The following is a 22,324-nucleotide window of genomic DNA, read 5'->3' on the forward strand; positions in this document are numbered from 1 at the left end:
CAACCGGTGTGCTTGTTGCAGCCAGGGGACTGGTGGTCATCCTGACGCATGGAACACATTGGTCTTACTTTCCATTGAGGCACTTGCACTTTACTTAAATATTCTTATATTTTATGCACCTTTACACTTAAATTCTACTACACTTCAGAGGGAATTGTTGTACTTTTTTACTCCACTGCATTTATTTTACAGCCATAGTTAAAAGTTTCCCTAAGATTATACATTATAGTACAAGCATACAAAATACACCACACTGTTCCAAGATGAAACCAGTGGTCTCCAACCTTTGTGGCTTCATGATCCATTACAGAAGAGCAGTCTGTAGATGGGGCCACATTTCAGATGTCTCTGAGTTGTTAGTAGTTCCACCAAAGAAACATTTGTCCTCTAAACTTTCATTTTAATAACCATTTGAAACCCACACTGATGCATCAATATTAATCTAATTATGTCAATTAGAATCAGATATATGTCACGGGGAAACGAGTACTCTTACTTTGAAATTAGAAGTACATTTTGCCGATAATGCTTCTGTACTTTTACTTATGTAGGTTATTTCGTGCAGGACTTTTCTCCTGGAATGGAGCATTTTTACTTCGCCGTATTAGTACTTTTGTGTAATTAAAGGATCCGAATACTGATTCAACCGCTGGTCCTCTGACCTTTGCTGGCACCATCTGCTGCGAACCCACAGCTGCAGTGGCAAAACGAGGTCACGGTTCAGTATCATAAGAAAGACAAACAAGGTCTCATTGTGCGTCTGGTACATTAGTCTGTGCAAACTGCTGTTGCATGCCAACTGGGAACAGAATCAGTGATAGGGCACCCTGCTGCCTTTTGAAAATGCACTGGCATTATTACAAAGAGCATTTGTGTGTGGCGGTGAGAGATTTGCATCAGTGAACGTTCCCTTTCCCCTCCGCATGCATGAGACGGTCAGTGAGCACTGGAACACCTGTGAACCAGAATGGTATAATAACAACTTTGTTTCCCCAGGAAATGATGCGTTTCCTGAGTCAGGCAACACTAGGCTAAGATTAGAGCAGGGGACAGGCAACAAAGAAGACAAACATTTACTATTCCACTCAGGCCGTGCCTTTTAAACATCTTTTTAACAAAATACAGTAAAGCAAGAAAAGATATTTTAAAATCAGACTCCTTCCTGTGAGACAGAGCAGTCCACGTCACCAAACTTTTCTTTATTTGGCATGAGACTGGGGTTTAGCAGACCATAATTGTAAAAATACATTATTCATATACACCTCTAGTAAAAAAAAAAAAAAAAAAACTATTGAAAACATATCTAAAAATATACAGTGAAATATAACAGCAGAATAAAAACAATTTGCAGGGGTAGGAGGAGGGGTGTAGGGGGTATTTTACAAGGTAACCGAGCAATGCTAACACATAACAGTCATAGTTTCCTCTGCCCTCAGTCCTCTGGTATAGTCCAGACATTTGGTACCAATGTGTGCCCACACTTCAGAAGAGACAGTTCAGGCACTTCACAGCCTTGCTGCCGTAGTCTACGCACTCGGGTCCAATGCACTGGCAGCAGGCGTTGTGAAACCAGCGGTACTTGGATCCTCCCATTGACTCACAGTAAAGTTTACACTGACGGATAGACACGCAGTCGTCAAAGTAGACCACTGTGCACATGTTTTCTGAAATAAAAAAAAAAAGAAAAGGGACAGGCGAAGAAGGTGTGAGTCACAAATCCAGTAAATGCGGTTCATGAAAACAAGCACCATTTCAAAGTAATCACCTTTAACCCTCAACGTTCCTAGTTTTTCTTCAGGGGGTGAACTGAATTTGCTGCAACTAAGTACGACCATGTGCTTTGGGTGAGCTTAATGAGTTAACTGCACAGCTCTGCGGGAACGCTCCTATTACGAGTGTGTCATTGTAGCAAATAGCACTGGTTTAGAGTGAGGGAGCCAAAAACAGCCGCAAATGAAAATAAAAATTGGCAGCAGAGCAACACTTTCAACCCACTTACAATTCCCTAAACTGGAGATCTTCTGGCAGCACTGTCGCCCTGAAACGATGAAACTCTGACCCAACCCCAACTGGTCTCAGTTGAAGTCTACTTCAGCCTCTGGGTCGGCCCCCGATTTTATTACCATGGTGCACGTAAATACACATGGACCCGACAGGACCAGAAAACTACGCATTGACAAGAAATGTGAGCCGAAGCATGCATTTTCTCATGTGTAGCTCCACTCGCACGTGACTCATTCAGAAACTTGATTAGTCATGCAGATTTGACACAAGCAATGACGCGAGGACTCAAAACAAGTGTGAGGCAGCACATTCTCAACTGGCAGGCGACAAACCACTTTCTCTTAATTCAGGTCCGTCAGTCACACTGGATGGTTTTGTTTTGTTTGACCAACAGTTCAAACCCCAAAGATATTTTTCTTCAATATCATTTATAATGATATGAAACAGAAAATCCTCCTATCTGAGAAGCTTGAACCAGCAAATGTTTGGTGTTTTTGCCTGATACGCGACTTTGAAAATGGCTGTCGATTAACTATTGGTGGATTGAAAAACTGAATTCATCATTCAATTCATCGTCTCAGCGCTACTTTCCATTGAAAATCTCATACGCTTGATCTGTGGTTCTTTCATGCTTTGTCACATTTCCTGACAATTTCTTAAAATAGAAGGAACCATCTTCGGTTCATGTAATAAAGACACGGGCAGTGGCACAAGTACTCATTATTCACCTTATATTAGAGCATTGGATTTTTATTACTGATCGATCAACATGTGAGAAGCGTTTTAATGTTGTAGCTGGTCGAGGGCGAGCTAATTGTTACTTTGTATACTGTTAGGGTAAACTGACCGGTAAAAATGCAGGTCAAATGCAGGTATAAATAAATGTAGTGGAGCAAAACGATTGATTAAACAATTAGTCAAATCAAAAGGAAATTAATCAGCAACTGTTTTCATAATCGACTGAGCGGGGTAGGTCATTTTTTAAAAGCAAAAATGCCAGACGTTCGCTGGCTACGGCTTCTTCAAATGTTAGTATGTTTCCGCTTTTCTTTGAGATACCTGAGACTAAACTGAATATTGTAACAGAGGTACGGTGTAGCAATTGGAAATTCTCAAGTTAAGTGCACGTACTTCAAAGCTGCACTTAAGTACAGTACTCAAGTTACTGTACTTTGTTAAAAATTCCACTATTGCTCCAATTTGAGGACGGGCACAATTTTTGGTCCCATGAGAACCTCTATTCTACACTGAAAAACTTAGTCTCCAACTTCCTGTGAAGAGTGACTCTCAATATATGGATAAATATGGAAATGAGAAAGTCATGAGAAGTGTGAACAAGTGCTTGTCATCAATTTTTTGTGAGCCGAAATAACTTAGAAGAAAGCTGGCGTTACCTTGAGTGTCGTAGCTGGCGTGGATGCTGTTGCCGGGCACGGACACATTCTGGTGCTGGTTGTCGAGCGACTCCAGGAAGGACACCAGGTTCTCGTGATGGGAGAGCTCCTCGGCGACGGGGAAGGACACGACCATCATGTTGATCGGCGCGTCGCCTTCCGTGAGGGCGCGGAACAACGAGGGGATCGGACGGTGGAGCTCCTCCACGGTGCTCTTCGACGTGGCCGGGGAGTCGCTGTAGTTCTTGGGGTTACACATCCCTGACACAAGGAGATGGAAGAAGAGTCACTTCACCCACAGGGTTAAGAAAAAAAACATCATAATTTTCTCACATACCTCTGTGGGTATTTCACCCATTCAGATAGCTTTGGTTTTTGTTGAGCCGGTTTTGATATTTATTTAAGATGTCTGCTTCCACCCCAATGCAACGGAGGGGAATAAAATTCGGTTCGTAGCGCTCACAGCACTGAAAAATTACATTTTAAAATATTAAAACAGCAACATGTATTTCCAGAAACAATGTCACTATTACTCTGGTTGAAAGTAGTTACAACTGTTCAAAACGTCTGGTCTTTCAAAAATAAATAGGCCCTGTAAAAACTGAGTGACACCACCGAATTACTGTTTATTTCAACACTACTGAAAACTGAAAAACTAACTTTCAATGTAGTGAGCACTACAAGCCAAATTCCATTTGCCTCCATGGCACTGGGGTCAGGTCCGCAGCCAGTACTCGGAAATACTCAGGCTACAAGGTCAAATGTCCTCACAGCAACCAAACTCTGTAAAATATTCTGAGTAGGAAAAAAAACAAAAAAAACAACAAAAAAAACCCCAAAGATTTTTTACATTTTATTCATTCATTTAACTGTTCTAGCATTTTTATTTTTTATATTTTTTTTGCCTTCCCACATAATTATCTAAATATTGTTTCCTTTAAGGCCTCCTCTACACTGCCAGCTATGCAATTCTGGTGGAGAATACTAAATTTAATCTAATTTGAATTTATTTAGCCTAAAAAGTTTAAGACATTTAGTCGGAAAAAAGACCAGAATCAGCTTTTAAAAATGCAGCATGTGTAATATGTTACCTTATTAAAGCTAAACTATTACAGTTAAACTCGTCTTCCTGTCTTTAAACCCCCAAAACTCACAGTATACCATAGGCAAGGACGTGACCCTGGTTTCTTCAATGCAAACTCCAGCCCTGACTTCTACCTCTTTTGTAATTTGGTTGACCGATCCATGAAGCACATTGGCAAGGAAGAGAATTTATTTGCAAATCATAATTTTATTTAAAATTACACAGGTTTAACAGTTAAATCGACTCACGAGTGACTTCAGCTCACAAGGGTAGATTTGTAAAACCACACGACTGTCAAGAGTATCTTGTCTCAATTAGGGGTCTTTTTTACACTTCATTTAATTTCCAAATACAGTAGTAATCACTTGACAAAGTTCCCACATCCTCAGATATGATCTTTCTAACCGTTTAAATGAGTCAAAGTGAATTACAGCTAATGGGTAAATCATTTAATGAGGAAAGGAGTTTGACAGAGGAATTGGATTACAAGCCAGTGCTAAAAGCAGAGCCACAGCAGCTGTTTTAGATAAAGCGTACACATGGGTCCCCCCTCCATGTCCTCCCCTCCTCCTCCTCCTCCTCCTCCTCCTCCTCCTCCCTTCCTCTAAAATACAAACTGTCCTCTCCCCACCGCTCCTCTGCTGGGCTTCTCTAACCGCTCGCAGATACACACTTCAAAGTGGCCAGCGTTCAGCACAGATAGCATGTTTAGAGTGGAAACTTACTCAAAGTGGTCATAAGGCTAGTGCCGTAAGAAAAAAAAAAAAAAAAAAAATTAAAAAATGAGAAATATATACTTGCTCCAAGTTACGGGCTATCTTCAGTGTATTATAAGGCTTGTCCAGGAGGGAAACTCCGCTGCCATAACATCTGTGCAGCAGCAGCAGCGGGTTCATCGCTCAGTGTCAGATGCTTGTGTTTGTGTTCCACATGGAAGAGCTTTAATAAAGCCCCCTTGTCAGCACGTTCGGCAATATCTGTCTGTCAGGGCTGATCTGAGAGCCTGCTGGTTCGCAGGGGCAGGGCCAGAGGGGCTGGCCCTGCCGGAGTCAGAGGGTGATAGGTATCGGGCTTGTTAGTATCATGGGTAGATTACAGAACAGGCCTACAGGGAAACGGGACCGGGGCCAGAACCTCTGTATGAAGTGACTGTTAACAGTTTTGGTTAGAAAGTCAATTAAATTCATACTCAAAAAGAGGCTATATGTAAGGTTTCTCTGCCGCCGTGTGTTCTCGTGCCGGTAGCGGGCGGTGGTGATGGTCGCTTGCCATGAGCTTCAGCCATCACTGGAGTTTACAAGTCAAGAGGTTAGAGTACGCCCTCTGAGCGTCGCTACGTCTTCCTCCTCTCACGTTGGACTGAGGGCAGACTGGACTCTACGCAGACTCACGATCGCAAAGTGACGAGATGGGCCGGGGATAGCTGGCTAACATGCTAACTTCAGTAGCGGGAAAGACGTGATAGAAATAGAAGCGTAGCAAGAGGTAACATTGGTGTTTCTTTCCACCGCTGTTGAAAGCCCTTAGTGAGTGAAAGAGCACAGTTTGATGCTCAACATGCAACGTTTCTTCTAGACTGAGGAGTAAAAAATGCTATAGCTAACGTTGGCTCTGTAGCGATAGCAAACACTTACATATGGCCCCGTTAAAATTTAGATTAGATTTAGATTCAAAAATTAGATAAATGTAAAATTTTTTTGGTTTTTTTACAAAAACATTTCTTTGTACTTTGTACTGTAAGCATGCACCCTTTAAAAAAAAAAAAAAAAGTAAAAAAAAAATAGATCTAGTGCCTGGTTTTTTCCCAAACTACCAACCTTATTCTTGTCAAGAAACAAAGCTTGGTCCCCTTCTAGACGCACCAAAGAGCATCCCACTGGGCTTCATTTAGAAAGGTTAAGAATAAATGCATGAGAAAAGCGAAATCTGAATATTACTTGAACTCGGTCTCTAGCTCTTATTCAAACCCTGCAAAATTCTGGAGGTCGGTAAAATCGAACGACTGCTATTTTTGCCGCCCCCCAAACATACTCATGTTAAGTTTGATGAACATTTTGAGATCTGTTCTGCCTTTAATAGACACTGTGCAACAGCTGGTCACATTTTTTTGATGACAGGGATAGTGGATCCCCTCCTTCTCAAATTTACAATCTTTATTTTATTAATCACGATTATGAAACTACTTCATATCATGCCTCTCAGTTTACTCTCGATCCTGCGTAGTTATTAGGACTCTTCAAACAATTGATCCCAAGAAATCCTTTGGTGTGGACAATTTGGATCTTTTTTTCCCCTCATCTCTCTGCTCTACTCATTGCTGAGCAAATAACTCACATTTTTAACTTTTCTGTTGCTCCTGGTGTTGTTCCCAGAGCTTGGAAAACTGCTCATGTCGTCCCCTTGAATAAGGGAGGAGAAAGGAGTGATCCAAATAACTAAAATTCTAGTCACTTGTACTGTAAATTGTCAACTCAAGGACTATTTCCTCACCGCAAACTCTGTTCTGAGCCCAAGTTGATTCAGATTCAGGCCTATGCAGAGCACTGTTTCTGCCATCGCTTTGGTTGTGAATGACAATCATCGCCTTGGATGAGGAAAAAACATTGTGCTGCCATCTTTGTGGACCTCTCCAAGGCATTTGACACAGCCAATCATGCTTTGCTTCTACATAATTTGAGTAATGTGGGTTTTAATTCAAATGCTTGTGCATGGTTCCTGAACTACCTGTCTGATCAGCAGCAGTCAGTGAACTTGGGAACTCTAGGTTCCGTTCTAGGTCCGGTTTCATTAATAATGTTATTTGATTTTGAAGTAACTGCCATGTAACATTTGCATGCGGATGACACAGTATTGTATCGTATTGCCGACTCTGCTCAGCTAGCTGTGGGAAAACCTGCAACATTCTTTTAATGTTCTCAAAACTTTACTCCATAATCTTAGACTTGTATTGAACGCACATAAAAACCAAGTTTGTGTTGTTCTCTAGAGCCAGAAGTAACAGTAGTAAAAACCGTCATGTTTCCACTGTACAAGGATCCAATAGAGAGAGTTACAGAATATCAATACCTTGGTATCTGGATGGATGACAAACTCACATAGTCAAACATCATAAAGACAATTTTTATCAAGAAATTACGACAAAACCTTGTTTTTTTTGCCTGGAAATAGAACTAACTTTCCTGAGTTTTGTGGAAAAAGGATTGTTGGAGCCGTTTTCCTCCGTTATTGATCATGGTGATGTGATTTATAGGCATGCCTCTGCCTAAAACTCTTAAACCACTGGATGCTGTCTATCATTCTGCCCTTAGATTTATTGCTCGTGATGTTTATAGTAACTCATCATTGCATCCTGTAGGGAAAAGGTGATAGGTCTTCACTCTCTGAAAGACTTGATACGCATATGCATTTGTTTATTTACAAGGCCCTTATTGGCGGGCTGCCATCTTATATCACTTTTATGCTAGACTGGTGCTCTGCGCCGTATCAAACTCGATCTAATGGCTTTCTTCCCCTGCAAGTCCCTCCAGTCTGTACTGAGCGTGGAAGATCTGCTTTTAGTTTTTATGCTCCAACCACCTGGAACTCTTTACGATGCACCCTAAAAAGTAATTCTTTGGTAGACCTTGGTCAAATCAAATCCATGATCATGAGTCAATCAGCTTCTTTTTGTACCCATTTCAGTCGATTTGTCTTTGTATCTTTATATTGTATTGTATCTTTAATTAACTGTATTTATATACTTGTTTTAATTGATCGTTTGCTTTTACCCTCTATCTTTTATTATTTTTTATCTTTTTAAGTGATTTTAAACTGTTACTCTACATCATTGTAAATCAGGACCAACCTTTAATGATTTTTCGAATTTAAATAAAGACAAAATAAACAACTACACAGAGACTCAAAACAACTATGAAGAGACACAAAATGTCACAAAAAAACCAACATGCGAAACGAGGCACAGAACAACGCACCAAATGACATGCAAAGAAGATGTAAAATGACTAAAAACAATTCTATGGAACAGGGTTGGGGGCCTGGAGTCCACTGTCTTTAAATTTGAGTCTTAAAGGCACTTTTGACCAGCCAAATATTTTCTGTTTTCACAAATCCGGATTTGGATCTCCAAGGATTTACACTCCCACTGCACCTCGGTAAAAGGCTGAAAGTCAAAGTTCATTTCAGCAAGGCTGACTCCCCCTGCCCCCCCCCTCCCCCAACCTCTCTACCGGCTTCTTCATCCTTTGATTCCTGGAAGACCTTGAGACCTCCCTGCGGGTGCTACTTCGTAGGGACAATATTCCTTTAATTTCCTGTGCTCTGATGAACAGCGGCCGTCTTGGCTCTGCTTTGCATTAACCTCCGCACTGTCACTTCTCAGAGACACGTTCGGTATCTGGCTCCACTCACCTCACACTCATCTCGTATCAGAGCGGCAGCACTGGAAAAAACAGACTCCTCTTTTAAACCACCGTGTTTCTCTACTGCCAAACACATTAAAGCCACAATCTCATTTTTCAAAGGCTTTTTGCAGGGAGAAAGCGCTCGGGCGGTGAGGCGACTCGAGAAATTAGCAGGAAGGAGACATAACTGTGTCACATGTATGGAAAGAGGTTAGCGCCAGAATCATTCTTGAAAAAAATTAGAGTCAGAGTTTGACTTGTTATATGACCCACTGCCTAATAATGTATTTTAATTTACTGTCTTTAACTGACTGCATGCAACTCTGAACATATTCAACTGTACATAAAAACAGCTTTCTTACTTGAAACTATAAAAATCTTCAGGGAGGTACATATCCCATTTACACAGAACCTCTGGAGTAACTTCAAGATACGGAGAGAAAAATGACCCATCAATATTAAATCCCAGGATTCTTTATATGAAACATCCCACTTTCTTCCAAAACCGGCTGAATGTGTGGCCAGTACCAAAATATGCGGGCATGGAGTACTGGTTCACAGTTAATCCGGATTTCTGTACTGAATCAAACTACTCTTCCAACAAGATCCGCCCTGATACCCTTATATAACCCCTCTGCTTCTTTCACCGTTATGAGCATCTATGAAAATCTGGATCATTTTTTGAGGGGTTTTCTGGATTGGGACCAATAGCTCAATGTTAATTTGTTACCTATATCTACCCATGTGTATGAGTACTTGGTCAATAAAGCTGATTCTGGTTCTGAGATGATGAAGTCCTAGCATCGAAATCAATTTCATGCCTCAGCTTTCAGTTTTAAATTGTGCCTTTTTTTTTTTTTTTTTTTTAAATAAATGCAACAGTCCAATACAAGCCAGACTAATTCAAGTTTCTACAACTTGAATGTTACCTTTGCAGGCACTAATGTCTTTTACAGATGTTTAGATCAGCATTCGTCACCGGCCATGTGTCCTGCTGAACTGCCTGTCTGAACCCGCTCAGTCACTGTGTTCCTTGTGCGGATGGGAGCGCGTAAAGTCTTTCCAAGTGCAAAATAGTGCCGACAAACTCGCCGCCAGCTTTGAAATATGTTGCTAATGAATGAGCCGCAACACTCACCCACGCAGTCGCAGCACTCTTCCCAAAGGTTCCCCAGACACAGCATGCACTCTTTACAGCAGGAACAGTTCCCGTCGGACGGACGACACTGGCACAGCTCCTGCAGGACACAAACATGCATCAGCAACGCCAAAAAGACATAAAGACAAAACGGACCGATGAGGAGGACACCAAACAGAGATAATCGCCACTGATCCTCAACACTTCCGTTACCAAAATATTGAGGAGAACACTTTGCAACAGCCCGATAATTAGAATCAATCATTTTGTCTCCCTTCAATCACTATTTGAATTGTTGATGAAAACAGAAATTTGGGCGGCAGCTTGGAAGCATGGAAGCAGGCTGAGAATATGGAGGCAAGGAGCAGATGACGGACCTGATACATGGCAACAAGATACTTTCTTGGTATATTTTAACCTGTTTAGGCTCTAAACTGGGGGTATCCTTTGTGTTTTGTTGACAATGGCCACAGATCCCACCGCCTAATGTGTAAAAATAATAATAGTTGCAAAATCAACCAGTTTTTCCTCCTTTAAATGTTCTTTTCTTTCCTTCTAAATTAATTTAAACCCACCGTGTAGAAAATTATTGAAGCGGTAATCCCTCTCTGTGCCACAAACTGGGCTGATGAGGGTGACAAAACACAGACATGACCATAAAGCATTGATACCACACAATAAACTCTAATAAGGGAAGTCCAAATAGACTTACTGGGAAATACTTTAGAAAGAGTAGTGCTGCATAAACAATACTGTCAAATCTAATCACATATAGAGAATGGAATCCTACTTTATTTAACCATTTTACAGCTGTGGGTCCCCGAGACAACAGTCTGATATCGAAGCTGAAACTTGTCATCAGTTCAAAATCATGTTAAAAAGGCATTTTTCATAAAATTAGGAAAATTTATGAAGTATCAAGGTGGCAAAACAATGTTAAGAGAGTTTTTTTTTTTAATAAACAGAACATTAAAAACGACCAATAGGGTAAATACAAGCAAGTAAACCTCCACCACCTGTTAAAATCCCAAACAGTGGTATAGTATTCTGGGATTCTATAATTTTTTAATTTTAAGCTTTATTGTTGACCCTTTAATTACAATTGTAATTTTAAGAAAATGGGAAGTGTTTCAGTACCCATTCAACACCTTACATTAAACAAAGAATACATTCTATAATAAAAGACCCAGGTCTGATAGGTGCAGCAGTAGCTGTAGTAGTGGTTGAAGAAAAAAAAAAAAAAGTATATACATCACACAGCAGGCACAAGGCAACATTCAGACATACTGTACACACAGGAGATGTACCATTAAAACATCAACAGAAGGAGCAACAGCAGGTTTGCCTCACGTACAGTAACTATTACACACAAGCCTTTGCAAGACAGAGCGACTGCGCTGCACGTGGCATCGCTGGTATTTCTCCAAGTGTGTTATCGCGTCCGCAGAATAGACACTGCGATAACTCAGCGAAAAATACTGTAGGCCTCTGCTGTACAGGTCTTCGCGAAGAGAGCAGGTTCTGACACGTTCGAGTTTAAACACCTCGATTATTTTTCCTGAATGGTTTTGCACTGTAACAGGCGCTGGGCACAGCTGACACCTAAGTCCTTGAAATGCAAAGGCCTAATAATCAGATGTTCAAGCTGCATGGCTTTGCAAAGACCTGTCCGATGCCGTTTTTTTTATTTTTTATTTATTATTGTTCCATTATTTCATTTCGGGCAAAACCAGGTCAAGTCAAGTCTGAGTATCAAGTCTGCAGCTCGCACGCATTTAGTAGCGCCATGGCTGGATTAACATCCTGAGGGGCCCTGGTGGCAAACATTTGTTGTTGGGCCCCGATTGACCCAACCAGTTCTCTAGCGCTGAGATGATTTGTTTATTAGTTGATTAGTCCAGTGACGGAAAATTAATTCGCAATAATTTTAAAGATTGTCGTTTTTAAGCAAAAGTTCACAGGTAGCAACCTCTCGAATGTATTAAATATATAAATAAATAAAATAAATATGTGATTATTTCCCAGTTTTCCCAGTTGTCTATGACAAAAAAAAAAAAAAACTCAACATCTTTGGGCTTTTGACTCAACAAAAACCAGTTTTAAAAAAAACGCCCATCATTACTCCCTGAAGCCCAAGCTAACATTTTCTAATAGTATATACGCTGAACAATCAATTGATCGGGACACGGGGATCCTCTTCAAGAGAAAGCTACCACGTGGAGGACCCATCATAGTCGATATTCTACTTCAGAGGTGCAAATTTCTGACAAAATGTGAGCTTCATCAAACTACGTAGACCCACATGACACGTAGTACACTTTGGGGCCCCTGGGTGGTCGCCCGCTTTGCTCGGTTTGTAATCCAGCTGCGAGTAAACCACATAACTGTGACCAAAAATGTGGCATGATTTAAAAAAAAAAAAAAAAACATTGCATCCATTTAAATGAAATAAAGCTAATGTTATTTCCACGAACAATATGTTGACAGTTTGTTCTGTTATGTGAGTATCAGAGGAGAAGTGGCAGAGAATCTGGTCTTTTATATTGAAAATGCATTTTCATTTTACTGGATTTATGAGAAACATTTGTGAATAAAAGTCTGGTTCACTGGGTTCACTTCGCAGAGAATTTTTCTCGTGTTGCTTTTTATGGAAGGAAGGTTAACATTATTGCAAGAGCTGCAAACATCCAAAAAAGCACAAACCTCTGCTGAGCCCACAACTCTCCTGCAAAAAAAAACAGCTTCATTCCTCAGCTTCAGTGCAGCTCGTCTCTGGGGACGAGGAGACAGCGAAGGAAACACAACTGAAAACGTGTAGGTGGGACTGAAAAGTGCGCAAGACTGCCAGAAGAGTTCCTCTTTCTCCGCTCTGAACAGGGAGCACATTCCTCCAAGTCAAGGTCACCGCGATTGCAAGGGGGGGGGTTGTGGAAGAAAACACCTGGAGAACAGAACATGGCTGCGCCCCCACTCCCCAACAACACACTTTCCCCCTCCTTCCCTCCCTTTCTCCTTTTTTTTTTTTTTTTTAAAGCATTCAGTCTCTCTCCTCCCTCCTCCTTTTTATATCCTCGCTCTCTCTTCCCTTTTGCTTTGTTTTCTTTCTCTCTTTCTTTTTTCTAATTTCTCTTTTCGCCACTCCTCTTTTATATCTTTGCAGAAAGTCATCTCCTACACGTAAACAGTATTGGCAATGACAAAAGACTCTCCGGTGACTCACCAGTGAGGGATTGCAAAACCACACACAGCTCACTTAATCACCAGCCTCCCAATCCCCAAACCTCTGATGAAGATCTGATCCCATGAGTAATTATGACTCTCAAAAGGTGGAGTTATAAAAAAGCTAAACAGCTGCCCAGGAGGAAAAACATGCATCTCATATTTCACAAATCAGAAAAAAAAAAATGTTTAAAAAAAAAAAAAAAAAAACCCTCTCATGGAAACAGAAATAGGTTTTCTCATACATGGAGCTGGAGCTGTGGGGCTGTTAGCCGAGCCTAGCGGGTCAAAACAGCTAACTGTTAATCTGTCCCAAGTTTTTAAAGTCCACATAACAGCACCTTTAGCTTAGCTTAGCATAAAAACTGGCAATGAGGAAACAGCTAGCCTGACTCTGTCCAAAGATAAAATATCTGCCTACCAACACCTCTGAAGTTCACTGATTAACATGCTGTATCTTATTTGTGTAATCCATGTACAAACATAAATGTAGAAACAACAATTTGTGGTTTTGCAAAGAGTTATGTGCTCTGCCTATTTCTTAGCCAATAACAACTTCCTGTGTTGTGTTGGACGGATAAACTGTTGTAAGTCAAGAAATAGTTACGCTCTAAAATGACAAATCGTCATTTTTACAGTTCTGTTTGTGTACGCGTTAAACAAACAAGATGTAACGTGTTAAACATGGACAGATTACTTAACACGACTGCTGGGCACTGGCCCAGCGGCCCGAGGGGTCAGGGGGCCTGCAAGAGACATGAAACGAGTACAAGATGACACAAATTGACCACAGACACAAAAACTACGAGACACGAAACATCCACAAAGAGAAAATAAATAAACGCAGACACACAAATCGACCATAAAGACACGCAAAAGTACCACAAAAGGCATCTCTTTGAATCTGTGGGGTTTGGTCGTATGGTGGGGGGGGGTGGGGGGCCTTTTACATGTCTGTGCCCAGGGGCCCGTTGTCTCATAATCTGCCCATTGTGTTCAACAGTGGGATTCAGGCCCTGTTCATACCTGGCATTAACATGCGTCTTGGGTGATCCGATCACAAGTGGACGGCTCTGAGTGCATCAGTTCACACCTGGCACCCGAATCCATCTCCCCATGCGTCACAAGGGGCCACATTGTGATCGGATCGCACCTCCCCGCTCTATATGCGAATAAACGTGTACGTGATTTCCGTTCGCAAAAAAAAAAAAGCGTTGTTGTTTTTTTAAACCGGCAGGAGGCAGCGATGCACATCCCATGTGCCAGAAATTAAGAGGAGGAGGAGAAGAAATCAAAACAATACAGACTGGGTCTACTCCTTGGTGTGTTCCAGGAAAACCAAATCGCCCAAGATGTTTGACGCACTCATAATATATCTCTATGGCTTTTCAAAATGTTCAGACGTCACGGACAGAGCCAGCTTTACCTGATTTGTACGACTTGTATTTGTTTGCGAATGAGTACGTACATCTGCTTATGTAGAGGACGTCAGTTGAGTAGGCGGTCCTTCAGTGTGGCCCAGGACACAGTCGCGTAGACACTGCTAAAAGAATGTGGCCACGTGCCGCCCAGACCACCCCCCGAATGTGGTCTGAGCGATCGGATCTCAGTGCTTCCTGGGTGCGTTCACACCTGCACTTAGAGCTGTCCACCTGTGATTGGCTCACCCAAGACCCCTGTTATTGCCAGGTATGAACGGGGCCTTCGAGGGGCTGGTAGGGTTATCAGTGAATTTAGGATACAGCCAGGCTAGCTGTTTCCCCCTGATGGCAGTCTTTACGCTAAGCTAAGCTAAGATAATCTAAGGTAAACTAAACTAAGCTAAGCTAATCGTCTTCTGGCTCTAGCTTCATATTCATGAGAATGGCATCGATCTTATCAACATGTGCAAAAAAAAAAAAGCACATTTCCAAAAATGTCAAACTACTCTTTTCCTGAAAGGAAAAAACAAGAAGAAAACCTGTGAGTTGTCCCCTCACTTGGTTTCATATAAATCCAACTAAAACTAAGTGAATTTAATAAACAAAAACAGTACATTAGCCAAAACTCTGAGCCACAAGATTTTCCTCCAAGGTCGGTGACATGCAGAAAGACGAAAAGGATCTTCTGCTTGAGCCTGCAAACAACTATTGCTGTAACAGTTGATCGCGAAAAACATAAATCAACAGTCACTTTGACCATCGCTTAATCATTCTGCAAGTCATTTATCGATCAAATATTACAAATATTCACAGCTTCCAGCTTCTCAGATGTGAGCATCTGAGAGGCTGCTTTGAAAGCGTCACCTTGGGGTATTTGAACACGTGACGGGCATTTTTCCCTAACGACTTTTTGACATTTTGCAGAATAAATGGTCGTAAAACTAGTTGACAGACTAATCGGAATAATCTTTCGTCAGAGCCGTACAAACATCAATTTCCTCAGTGAGGCGGATGAGGTTATCTCAACCATTTAAACAGCTCTTATTAGGCTTCCCTTTCTCCGAAGAGGAAGCCGCTGTAATCAGTCAAAGCTCAGCTGCGAGCGAGAGAGCGAACGTGTGCTGCCTCGCCGTGCCCAAGCGACCGCCGCTGCCGTGTGTTCACTTTGAAATCCGCTGCCCCACCCTGCCCGGACTGGACAGAGTCGGCTTGTGAAGCTCTGCCCGCCTCACAGGTTCCCAACTGTATATTTCCCTCAACCACCCTCCCCCCACAGACACACACACACACACACACACACACACACACACACACACACACACACACACACACACACACCTCCTCCTGACCTTAGCCTCCCCTCCCCCCTCCTCCTCCTGTGTTCCCCCACCCTTAGGGGTTTTTGGGGAATTCAGACAAATGACTTGAGATGGCAGCAGAGCGTAAAAGCGAGTGTCGGACAGCGGATCCCACTAATCACAAGCTACACGGAGCTTCTACAGAGGGGGCTAGAGGCGGAAAAGTTTCCCCTTCACGGCACACGCACCATCGCTCTCGCCCCTGACAGCTAGCAAGTTGGTGTCGGCGGGGTCGCGGAAGCTACAGAGCTTGTTGTCCTGAGCAGTGATTCATCAGGCGAAGTAAGCCACCTGGAAGTAAAGAAGGGGAAAAAAAAAAAAAAAAAAAAAAGGGAGCCACAAATGTTCTGCTGGTAACAGGATGTTTGAATTTTTACAGAAACTGAAGCCAGGAGGTCCAGATGTGGGTTGTTTGCTAGCAATAAGTTTCTGCCAAAAAGGCTAAAAATATACTCTAAGCATTTAGACTGTAATCATTTAATGTGACTAAAGCAGGATTCACAGTAGAAAGGCCATAAGAAGCTATGTGTTTCTTGCTCAGACTGCATTTCTGTGCATAGGTTTGAAAAGTTATGCATTTTTCTTAAATCCCTGGCTCAGAACGTTACATTTGCAGAACAGGTCGGCTGCAAAATGTGGAAACGGGAATGTGAGATAACGGGCGAACGACGGCGTCCGTAGCAGCGCCGAAACGACGAGTCGATCGACGGAAAAGTAATTTTGCGACTATTTTGATAATCAGTCAGTCGTTTTAGTCGCTCTCCAGGCGAAACGAGACCTTTGAAGACGTCACCTGGACCCTGTGAGGGCTGTGACTGGCTCTAATCCGTAGCGTTGAAATGATTAGTCGATCGATCGCCTCTGGCTCTAGGAAAATTAAAAATCGATCAGTCGAGTAATTGTAAAGATAGTTGACAGATGAAGCGATAACTAAACAAAACCATCAGTTGCAGCTCTAGTCTTTTGCATGTCGTCTCTGAGCAACACGTCCAATGCAAATCCAGACGCGTTATGGTCTGTCCACATCCCCTTAGAGTAAAAATATCTGTCTTGAGACAAAGGGCCACGGACACAACTGTCCCTTTGTAACACAGGCTGTTACATTTCTAATGTTGCAAAGTGAATTCATTCTTTCATTTACTGACTTGACGTTTGGTCTCCTGCCTCTAGGTCTTTGGTTTGTTTTTTGATGGTCAGTTACATTTGACTGAAGAAATAGTAATAAAGTAAAATTTTGTGCTGGCCGGCAAGGCGAGTGTCTCTTGAGGGGCCATGCAATTTAGCAAAGGTAAGGTTTACTTTGTCCAAATTGGACAGGAACAAAGCTGCATCACCAACCGACTAGTGATTATTTCAGTCACTGATTAAGCCATTGCTATTTATTCCCACTGAATTGATTATTATATTAGAAAATAGTGAAAAATGTCCATCACAATTCGCTGGAACCAGCGAACGTTTACCATTTTAAATTATTAATCGATTAGCAGAATTGCTGCAGATCAATGCTCCGTCAATCGACCGATTGTTCCAGCTCTACTTAAACTTGTGCCATCCATTTAATACCAATTCTCACTTCCAAACAAAAATACTGATTCACACTCAGAGCTGAACTTCCTCCACTCTCACCTATTCAGAGCTCGTCAACCTCAACTGCCTGGAAAAAAAAAAAAAAAAAACAGTGACTGAGGGCGAACAGATGAAATGGCCACCAAGGTTAAATACAGTACTTTAAAAGGATGTTAATGGGAGAGGCAGGGCCACTAAACACACACACACACACACACACACACACACACACACACACACACACACACACACACACACACACACACACACACACACAGGACAGAGGCAAAGCGGCAGCTCAAATATAACTTGACAGGTGGTGGAAAGACAGGCCAACACCTTTTTTCATCTATTCCTCAAAATAACAAGAGTGCACGACAGAGTTCGTGTCAACTGGGGGGGGGGGCACCCACCCATCATCCCATCGCCCACTGGGCTGCAGACGAGAAGGGAAAACGTGACACAGAGGAAGGGATGAAGTCGAAACGGGTTGGCGTGAAAGTCAAATCGGAGAATTACCAGGCAATATCTACCAGGACAGCCTGCTCCGAGACTAACCGGCATCAGCAGAACAGGTGTGTATGAGGCAGGGCGCTTGCCGGGGCTAAATTCACATCTCTGCTCCTCTGCAGCTCGCTCTGGGAAAACCTTCCTTCCCAGGCTTTGCTTGGATTATTGAAGGAATGCATCTGCATTCTTCACTACAGATTCCATCTTTGTTCTCGGCTCCAAATATCCATCTCCTTCAGAACTCGGGCAGATTTTTTTACTCGACTTTGCCTACAGCTGAACCGTTGGGGTTTTTTTTTTTTATGTGACGTAATCGTATAAAAACGGGCACATGCGCTTAAAGAAGTAGGAACAGAGTGAGACATATTTTCCTCCAGCGAATTCGGCTGCAAGTCGGAGGGACGCTGCTGTGTGCTTTTCAGTCTGCCCTGTCGCTAGTTTCACGCAGATTTAAAAAGTTTATTAAAAAAAAAAAAAAAAAAAGGACTTCTCTGCTTCTGTTCTTAACTCGAACTCGATGTCAGCTGCAGACAACATTTCATCCGTGTCCTTGTCAGGAGAAATAACAGTCTGTGTTTACACAAAACAGCTGTAACACTGTAGGATGAAAAAGCCTGAATTTGGCTGCACTCACACAGAAAAATGTCCAGCTTTAATCTAGAGGGGAAGAACATCACACTCATGGGCTCAGTTCAGCACTCATCAGAGATTATCTTTCTGCAAACACAGAGGAGCCTGCGCCAGGTGAAGCTCGGCCTGCGAGCTGTGATGTAGGGAATAAAATATTCACAGAGAATGGGAGTCTGTGTGCATTTCCAAGACAGTCACGGGAGTTTCGAAGGCGCAAACCACATTTCAGTGTAGTTTAATCACCGTTTGACACCAACAGACAGGACTCCATAAATTATATTCCAAATTAAAAGGGTTATTCGAGATCAGAAAGAAGCTAGCTCATCCTGGTTTGGGTGGGTTTCTTTGATTTTAAGTCCGAAAATCAGTGCAGTCATGACTCAGAAAGAGGCAGAGGGGTTGTTCACGGTGCCGTCGCTGTGTACGTGCAGCTTCCAGCACCCGGCGCTCTCAGGAAGTGTGTTCAAAGTGCGCAAACCCTGCGGCCCCTTACCTGTATGAGGCACTTGCTGACGTCGCTGGCGCAGAGGGCTTTGTTGCAGCCGGAGGTCAGGGACAGTCCCGACAGGAGCAGGAGGAGAGCGGCGGCGGCGGCGGCGGCAGTGGGGAAGATCGGCTGACCGGGCCTCATCCTGACGGCTCACCAGCACAACACTGGAAACACCTGCATCAACGTAAGAGCACAGGGGCAGGACCTCGGAGATCAGGGGCAAAGACAAATAAACAAAAGCTCATCACTGAAATCCCGCAAGAGAAAACGTTGATAGCTGCAAGTCGGTGCGTGAAAGACAGTAGGACAACACGGGGGGGGGCGTGATGGAAGCGTAACGCTTTGAATATGTAAAACAGAGGAGAGGGTTTCCTGATATTCCAAGGTGCTCAGTGGCCACCCAGATTTAATCAGTTTGAAAAAACAATCTGCTTTTTCTTCATCTTCATCTCCTCCTCTTTTCAGTTTAAGCAACTTTCAAACAAAAAAAATCCACATCTGATAAAAGGGTTTTTACTTAAATTCCCTTCATACGTGTGCTTTGTAAAAAAAAAAGGGGCAACAGTCAGTGTGATATCTGACACCTAAAGCTGAGTTGCCAAAACTCACACACACACACCTTAAAAAAAAAAAAAAAAAAAAAAATGCAGTTTAAGAAAAAAAAAAAAGCAGGCGGAAACGTGCTGCAAATGTCACGAAAATCACGGCTTTGTCCCGCACAGCGACCAAGAGCTCTGACATGTAGACATCAGCTCTCTAAAAGGCCTGCGTCATATTTCATTCATAGCCAGCACTGCTCGCTGTACTGTGAAACAACACACGCTCACGCACGCATGCACGCACGCACGCACGCACGCAAGCACGCACATCTGGCAACATCAGCTTCCTTCACCTATTTATTTATTTTATTTTATATTTTACCCCCATATGCGGCTCTTTAACACGCCGTCCGATCTCTGCTCTCACACCGCACCAGTTGCTGCACGTTGTTCCATTTCACATGACGGAGAGAAAACGTGTGAGGGACATTTAGCTCCCGAAGTTATGAACGCGTTTCTTCACCTCTGGGGTTTTTTTTTTTTTTTTTTTTTTCCTGCTCATCGCTAACACCAAAAAAAAAAAAAAAAAAAAAGGAGAGACGAAAAAAAAAAAAAAAAAAAAAAAAAAACTTTGTCTCAGTCGAAACGCAGCCACGGCAAGGTCGAGCGCAAAGTCGGCGGCACAATAAAGACGTGAGGAGTTTGCGAAAACTTACCACGACGCTGGTAACAAGTTCACGACTTTTCTTTCCTGGAGGGGGGGGGCCGCGCTGAGGCTGTTTTCTCTTTGAACTTCTCCAGGATGGTGTTCCGCCGCCGCTCAAGTGTCCACTGTGTCCAGAGGGCGTCAGTCTCTCCGCAGCACAAAGCGACAGGCAGTCGGGCGCCTTAAAGGCACACGCTCCATTTTTCTGCCCCAAACGTCCGCGGAGGAAAACACCGGGCCCCAGGTCACACACACACGCTCCGGCTGAGTGCCTGCGGGCTGACGGGACGCGAATGATCCGCTTTACCAAACCAGAAATATTACCAAGAGAGTAAACCACCAGCCGCCCCCTTTGCCTCGCCCCCCCCACCTCACCCCACCCCACCCCTCCCCTCCCCTCCCCTCCCTCCCCTCTCCCTGGACCTTCGTGCGTGAAAGTCTTGTGCGTAAAGTATTCCGGCCCGTTGGTGGGCGACCCATGTGGGATCTGTTAGGCTTCCTTCACGCACGCACATTCCCCCGCCCAGTCTCCATTAAACAGCCCCTTTGTCTCCGGTCCCATCAGCGGCCCTGCGAGGACGCTCGTTGGGTGAGAAAGGCCGACTCGGAAGCCGCGAGGGGCGAGCAGGGGCTTCCCGCTGAGACGCGTCCCCGTTCCGCCGCCGCCGCCGCGCAAACGCTCTGGTGGGCCGTTCAGCTCCCCAGGTGTCAGAACACGTGTTTTCCTAAGTCCTCATCAAAGCCACACAAACGGGCCCCGCGTCCAGCCTGACGAGGGGGGGGGAGACACACCTCCCGTCGAGGCGGGCACATTTGAATGTTAGTCCGATCCAGGAAGAGTGATCCGTTTTATCAAAAGTGAACGGAAACCAAAGCCAAAGGGGCAAATTGTTTAAACGCGATAAAGATTGTTCCCGTATCTGCACATGGGAAGATGAATGGAGCCTGAATTATTCAAATTAAAGGGACGTTTGAGGCAGTAGCTGCTGGGGACAGTTGACCCAACGCTGACACGTTACGTGACGGACGTAGTTAGCGGACGGTCGTGCGCTGCTTCGTGGTGATGCGAGATCATCGCGACCCGAGAAGAAAACGAGGAGTTTTGAAAGAGAGAAAAAAAAGTAGTGTCTCTTCATCCTTTTCGAAGAGACACCCAGTGGGCAGTTTATTAGGAACACCCGGCCAAAAGGAACCCGGCCCGGTACAACGAATAAGGCCTCCCTCCGTGGAGGTTTCTAAGGTTCGGTTCGTGTTAGAACCCCCCCCCCCCAAAGAAAACTGTCATCTCGGTGGCGTTTTTTCCTCCAACCGCTGCTCTTCCCTCGGAATCGCAAGCAACGTAAACACAAGTTCGTTTTGCCGGAAGGTGAAATGACGAGTAGCATTTCCGTTCAGGCCCAAAGGCCGAGCACAGGAAAGACCTGTCCCCCCACAGAGCCCCGATCTCGCCGCCATGGAGTCAGTCCGGGATTGCGTGAAGACACCGAGAAGGCCGGAACCCGCAGAGGACCTGAGGCGGGTTCTCCCAAGATGCCGTACCTGCCGAGTACCTCGGGAACCTGCGTGTACGAGAAGGAGGAGGAGACCTGGTGCTGCTTTAAAGGGTTTTAGCTTTGATTCAGGTTTTTATTTTTTTTTTTCTGTCTGCTCTTGCTCCCCAGGTCTCACTTTTTCGGTGCCGGAGGTTGGAAGCCCTCCGATCTTAAGTTTAAGTCCTGCATTCAAAATTCTACTTGACTCAAACCTATTAGCCGCAAAAATGGACTCAAAGTCCTCCTGCGACTCCAGTGCACAAAGGGGGGAACCATTTATGTCGAGGTGCAGGTACATCCAGCCACTTTTTGAGACTGTTGAGTACGAGATCA

General features: G+C 43.6%; 1 protein-coding gene across 1 annotated transcript; it reads right to left on the reverse strand.

Moving 5' to 3' along the window:
- Positions 1-1,178: 1,178 nt before the first annotated feature.
- Positions 1,179-22,212, reverse strand: twsg1a (twisted gastrulation BMP signaling modulator 1a). Its single transcript, XM_040144704.1, has 6 exons — positions 21,999-22,212; positions 20,470-20,731; positions 19,218-19,388; positions 10,021-10,120; positions 3,399-3,659; positions 1,179-1,664 (listed from the first exon to the last, which is right to left on the reverse strand). Exons 3-6 carry the CDS (start codon positions 19,353-19,355, stop codon positions 1,483-1,485), a joined length of 681 nt encoding a protein of 226 aa, XP_040000638.1. The 5' UTR covers positions 19,356-19,388; positions 20,470-20,731; positions 21,999-22,212; the 3' UTR covers positions 1,179-1,482.
- Between the last annotated feature and the right edge of the window lie 112 nt (positions 22,213-22,324).

The sequence above is a fragment of the Xiphias gladius genome, chromosome 14 (genome assembly GCF_016859285.1).
Source record: "Xiphias gladius isolate SHS-SW01 ecotype Sanya breed wild chromosome 14, ASM1685928v1, whole genome shotgun sequence".
NCBI lineage: Eukaryota > Metazoa > Chordata > Actinopteri > Istiophoriformes > Xiphiidae > Xiphias > Xiphias gladius.

What these genes read in the sequence shown, in the direction of transcription:
- twsg1a (XM_040144704.1), bottom strand. Translation starts at nt 19,355, where the DNA reads ATGAGGCCCGGTCAGCCGATCTTCCCCACTGCCGCCGCCGCCGCCGCC. An exon ending in TCAGCAAGTGCCTCATACAG is followed by an intron (nt 10,121 to 19,217) that starts GTAAGGGGCCGC and finishes TGTGTCCTGCAG; the next exon opens with GAGCTGTGCCAGTGTCGTCC. An exon ending in CGCCAGCTACGACACTCAAG is followed by an intron (nt 1,665 to 3,398) that starts GTAACGCCAGCT and finishes TTTTTATTTCAG; the next exon opens with AAAACATGTGCACAGTGGTC.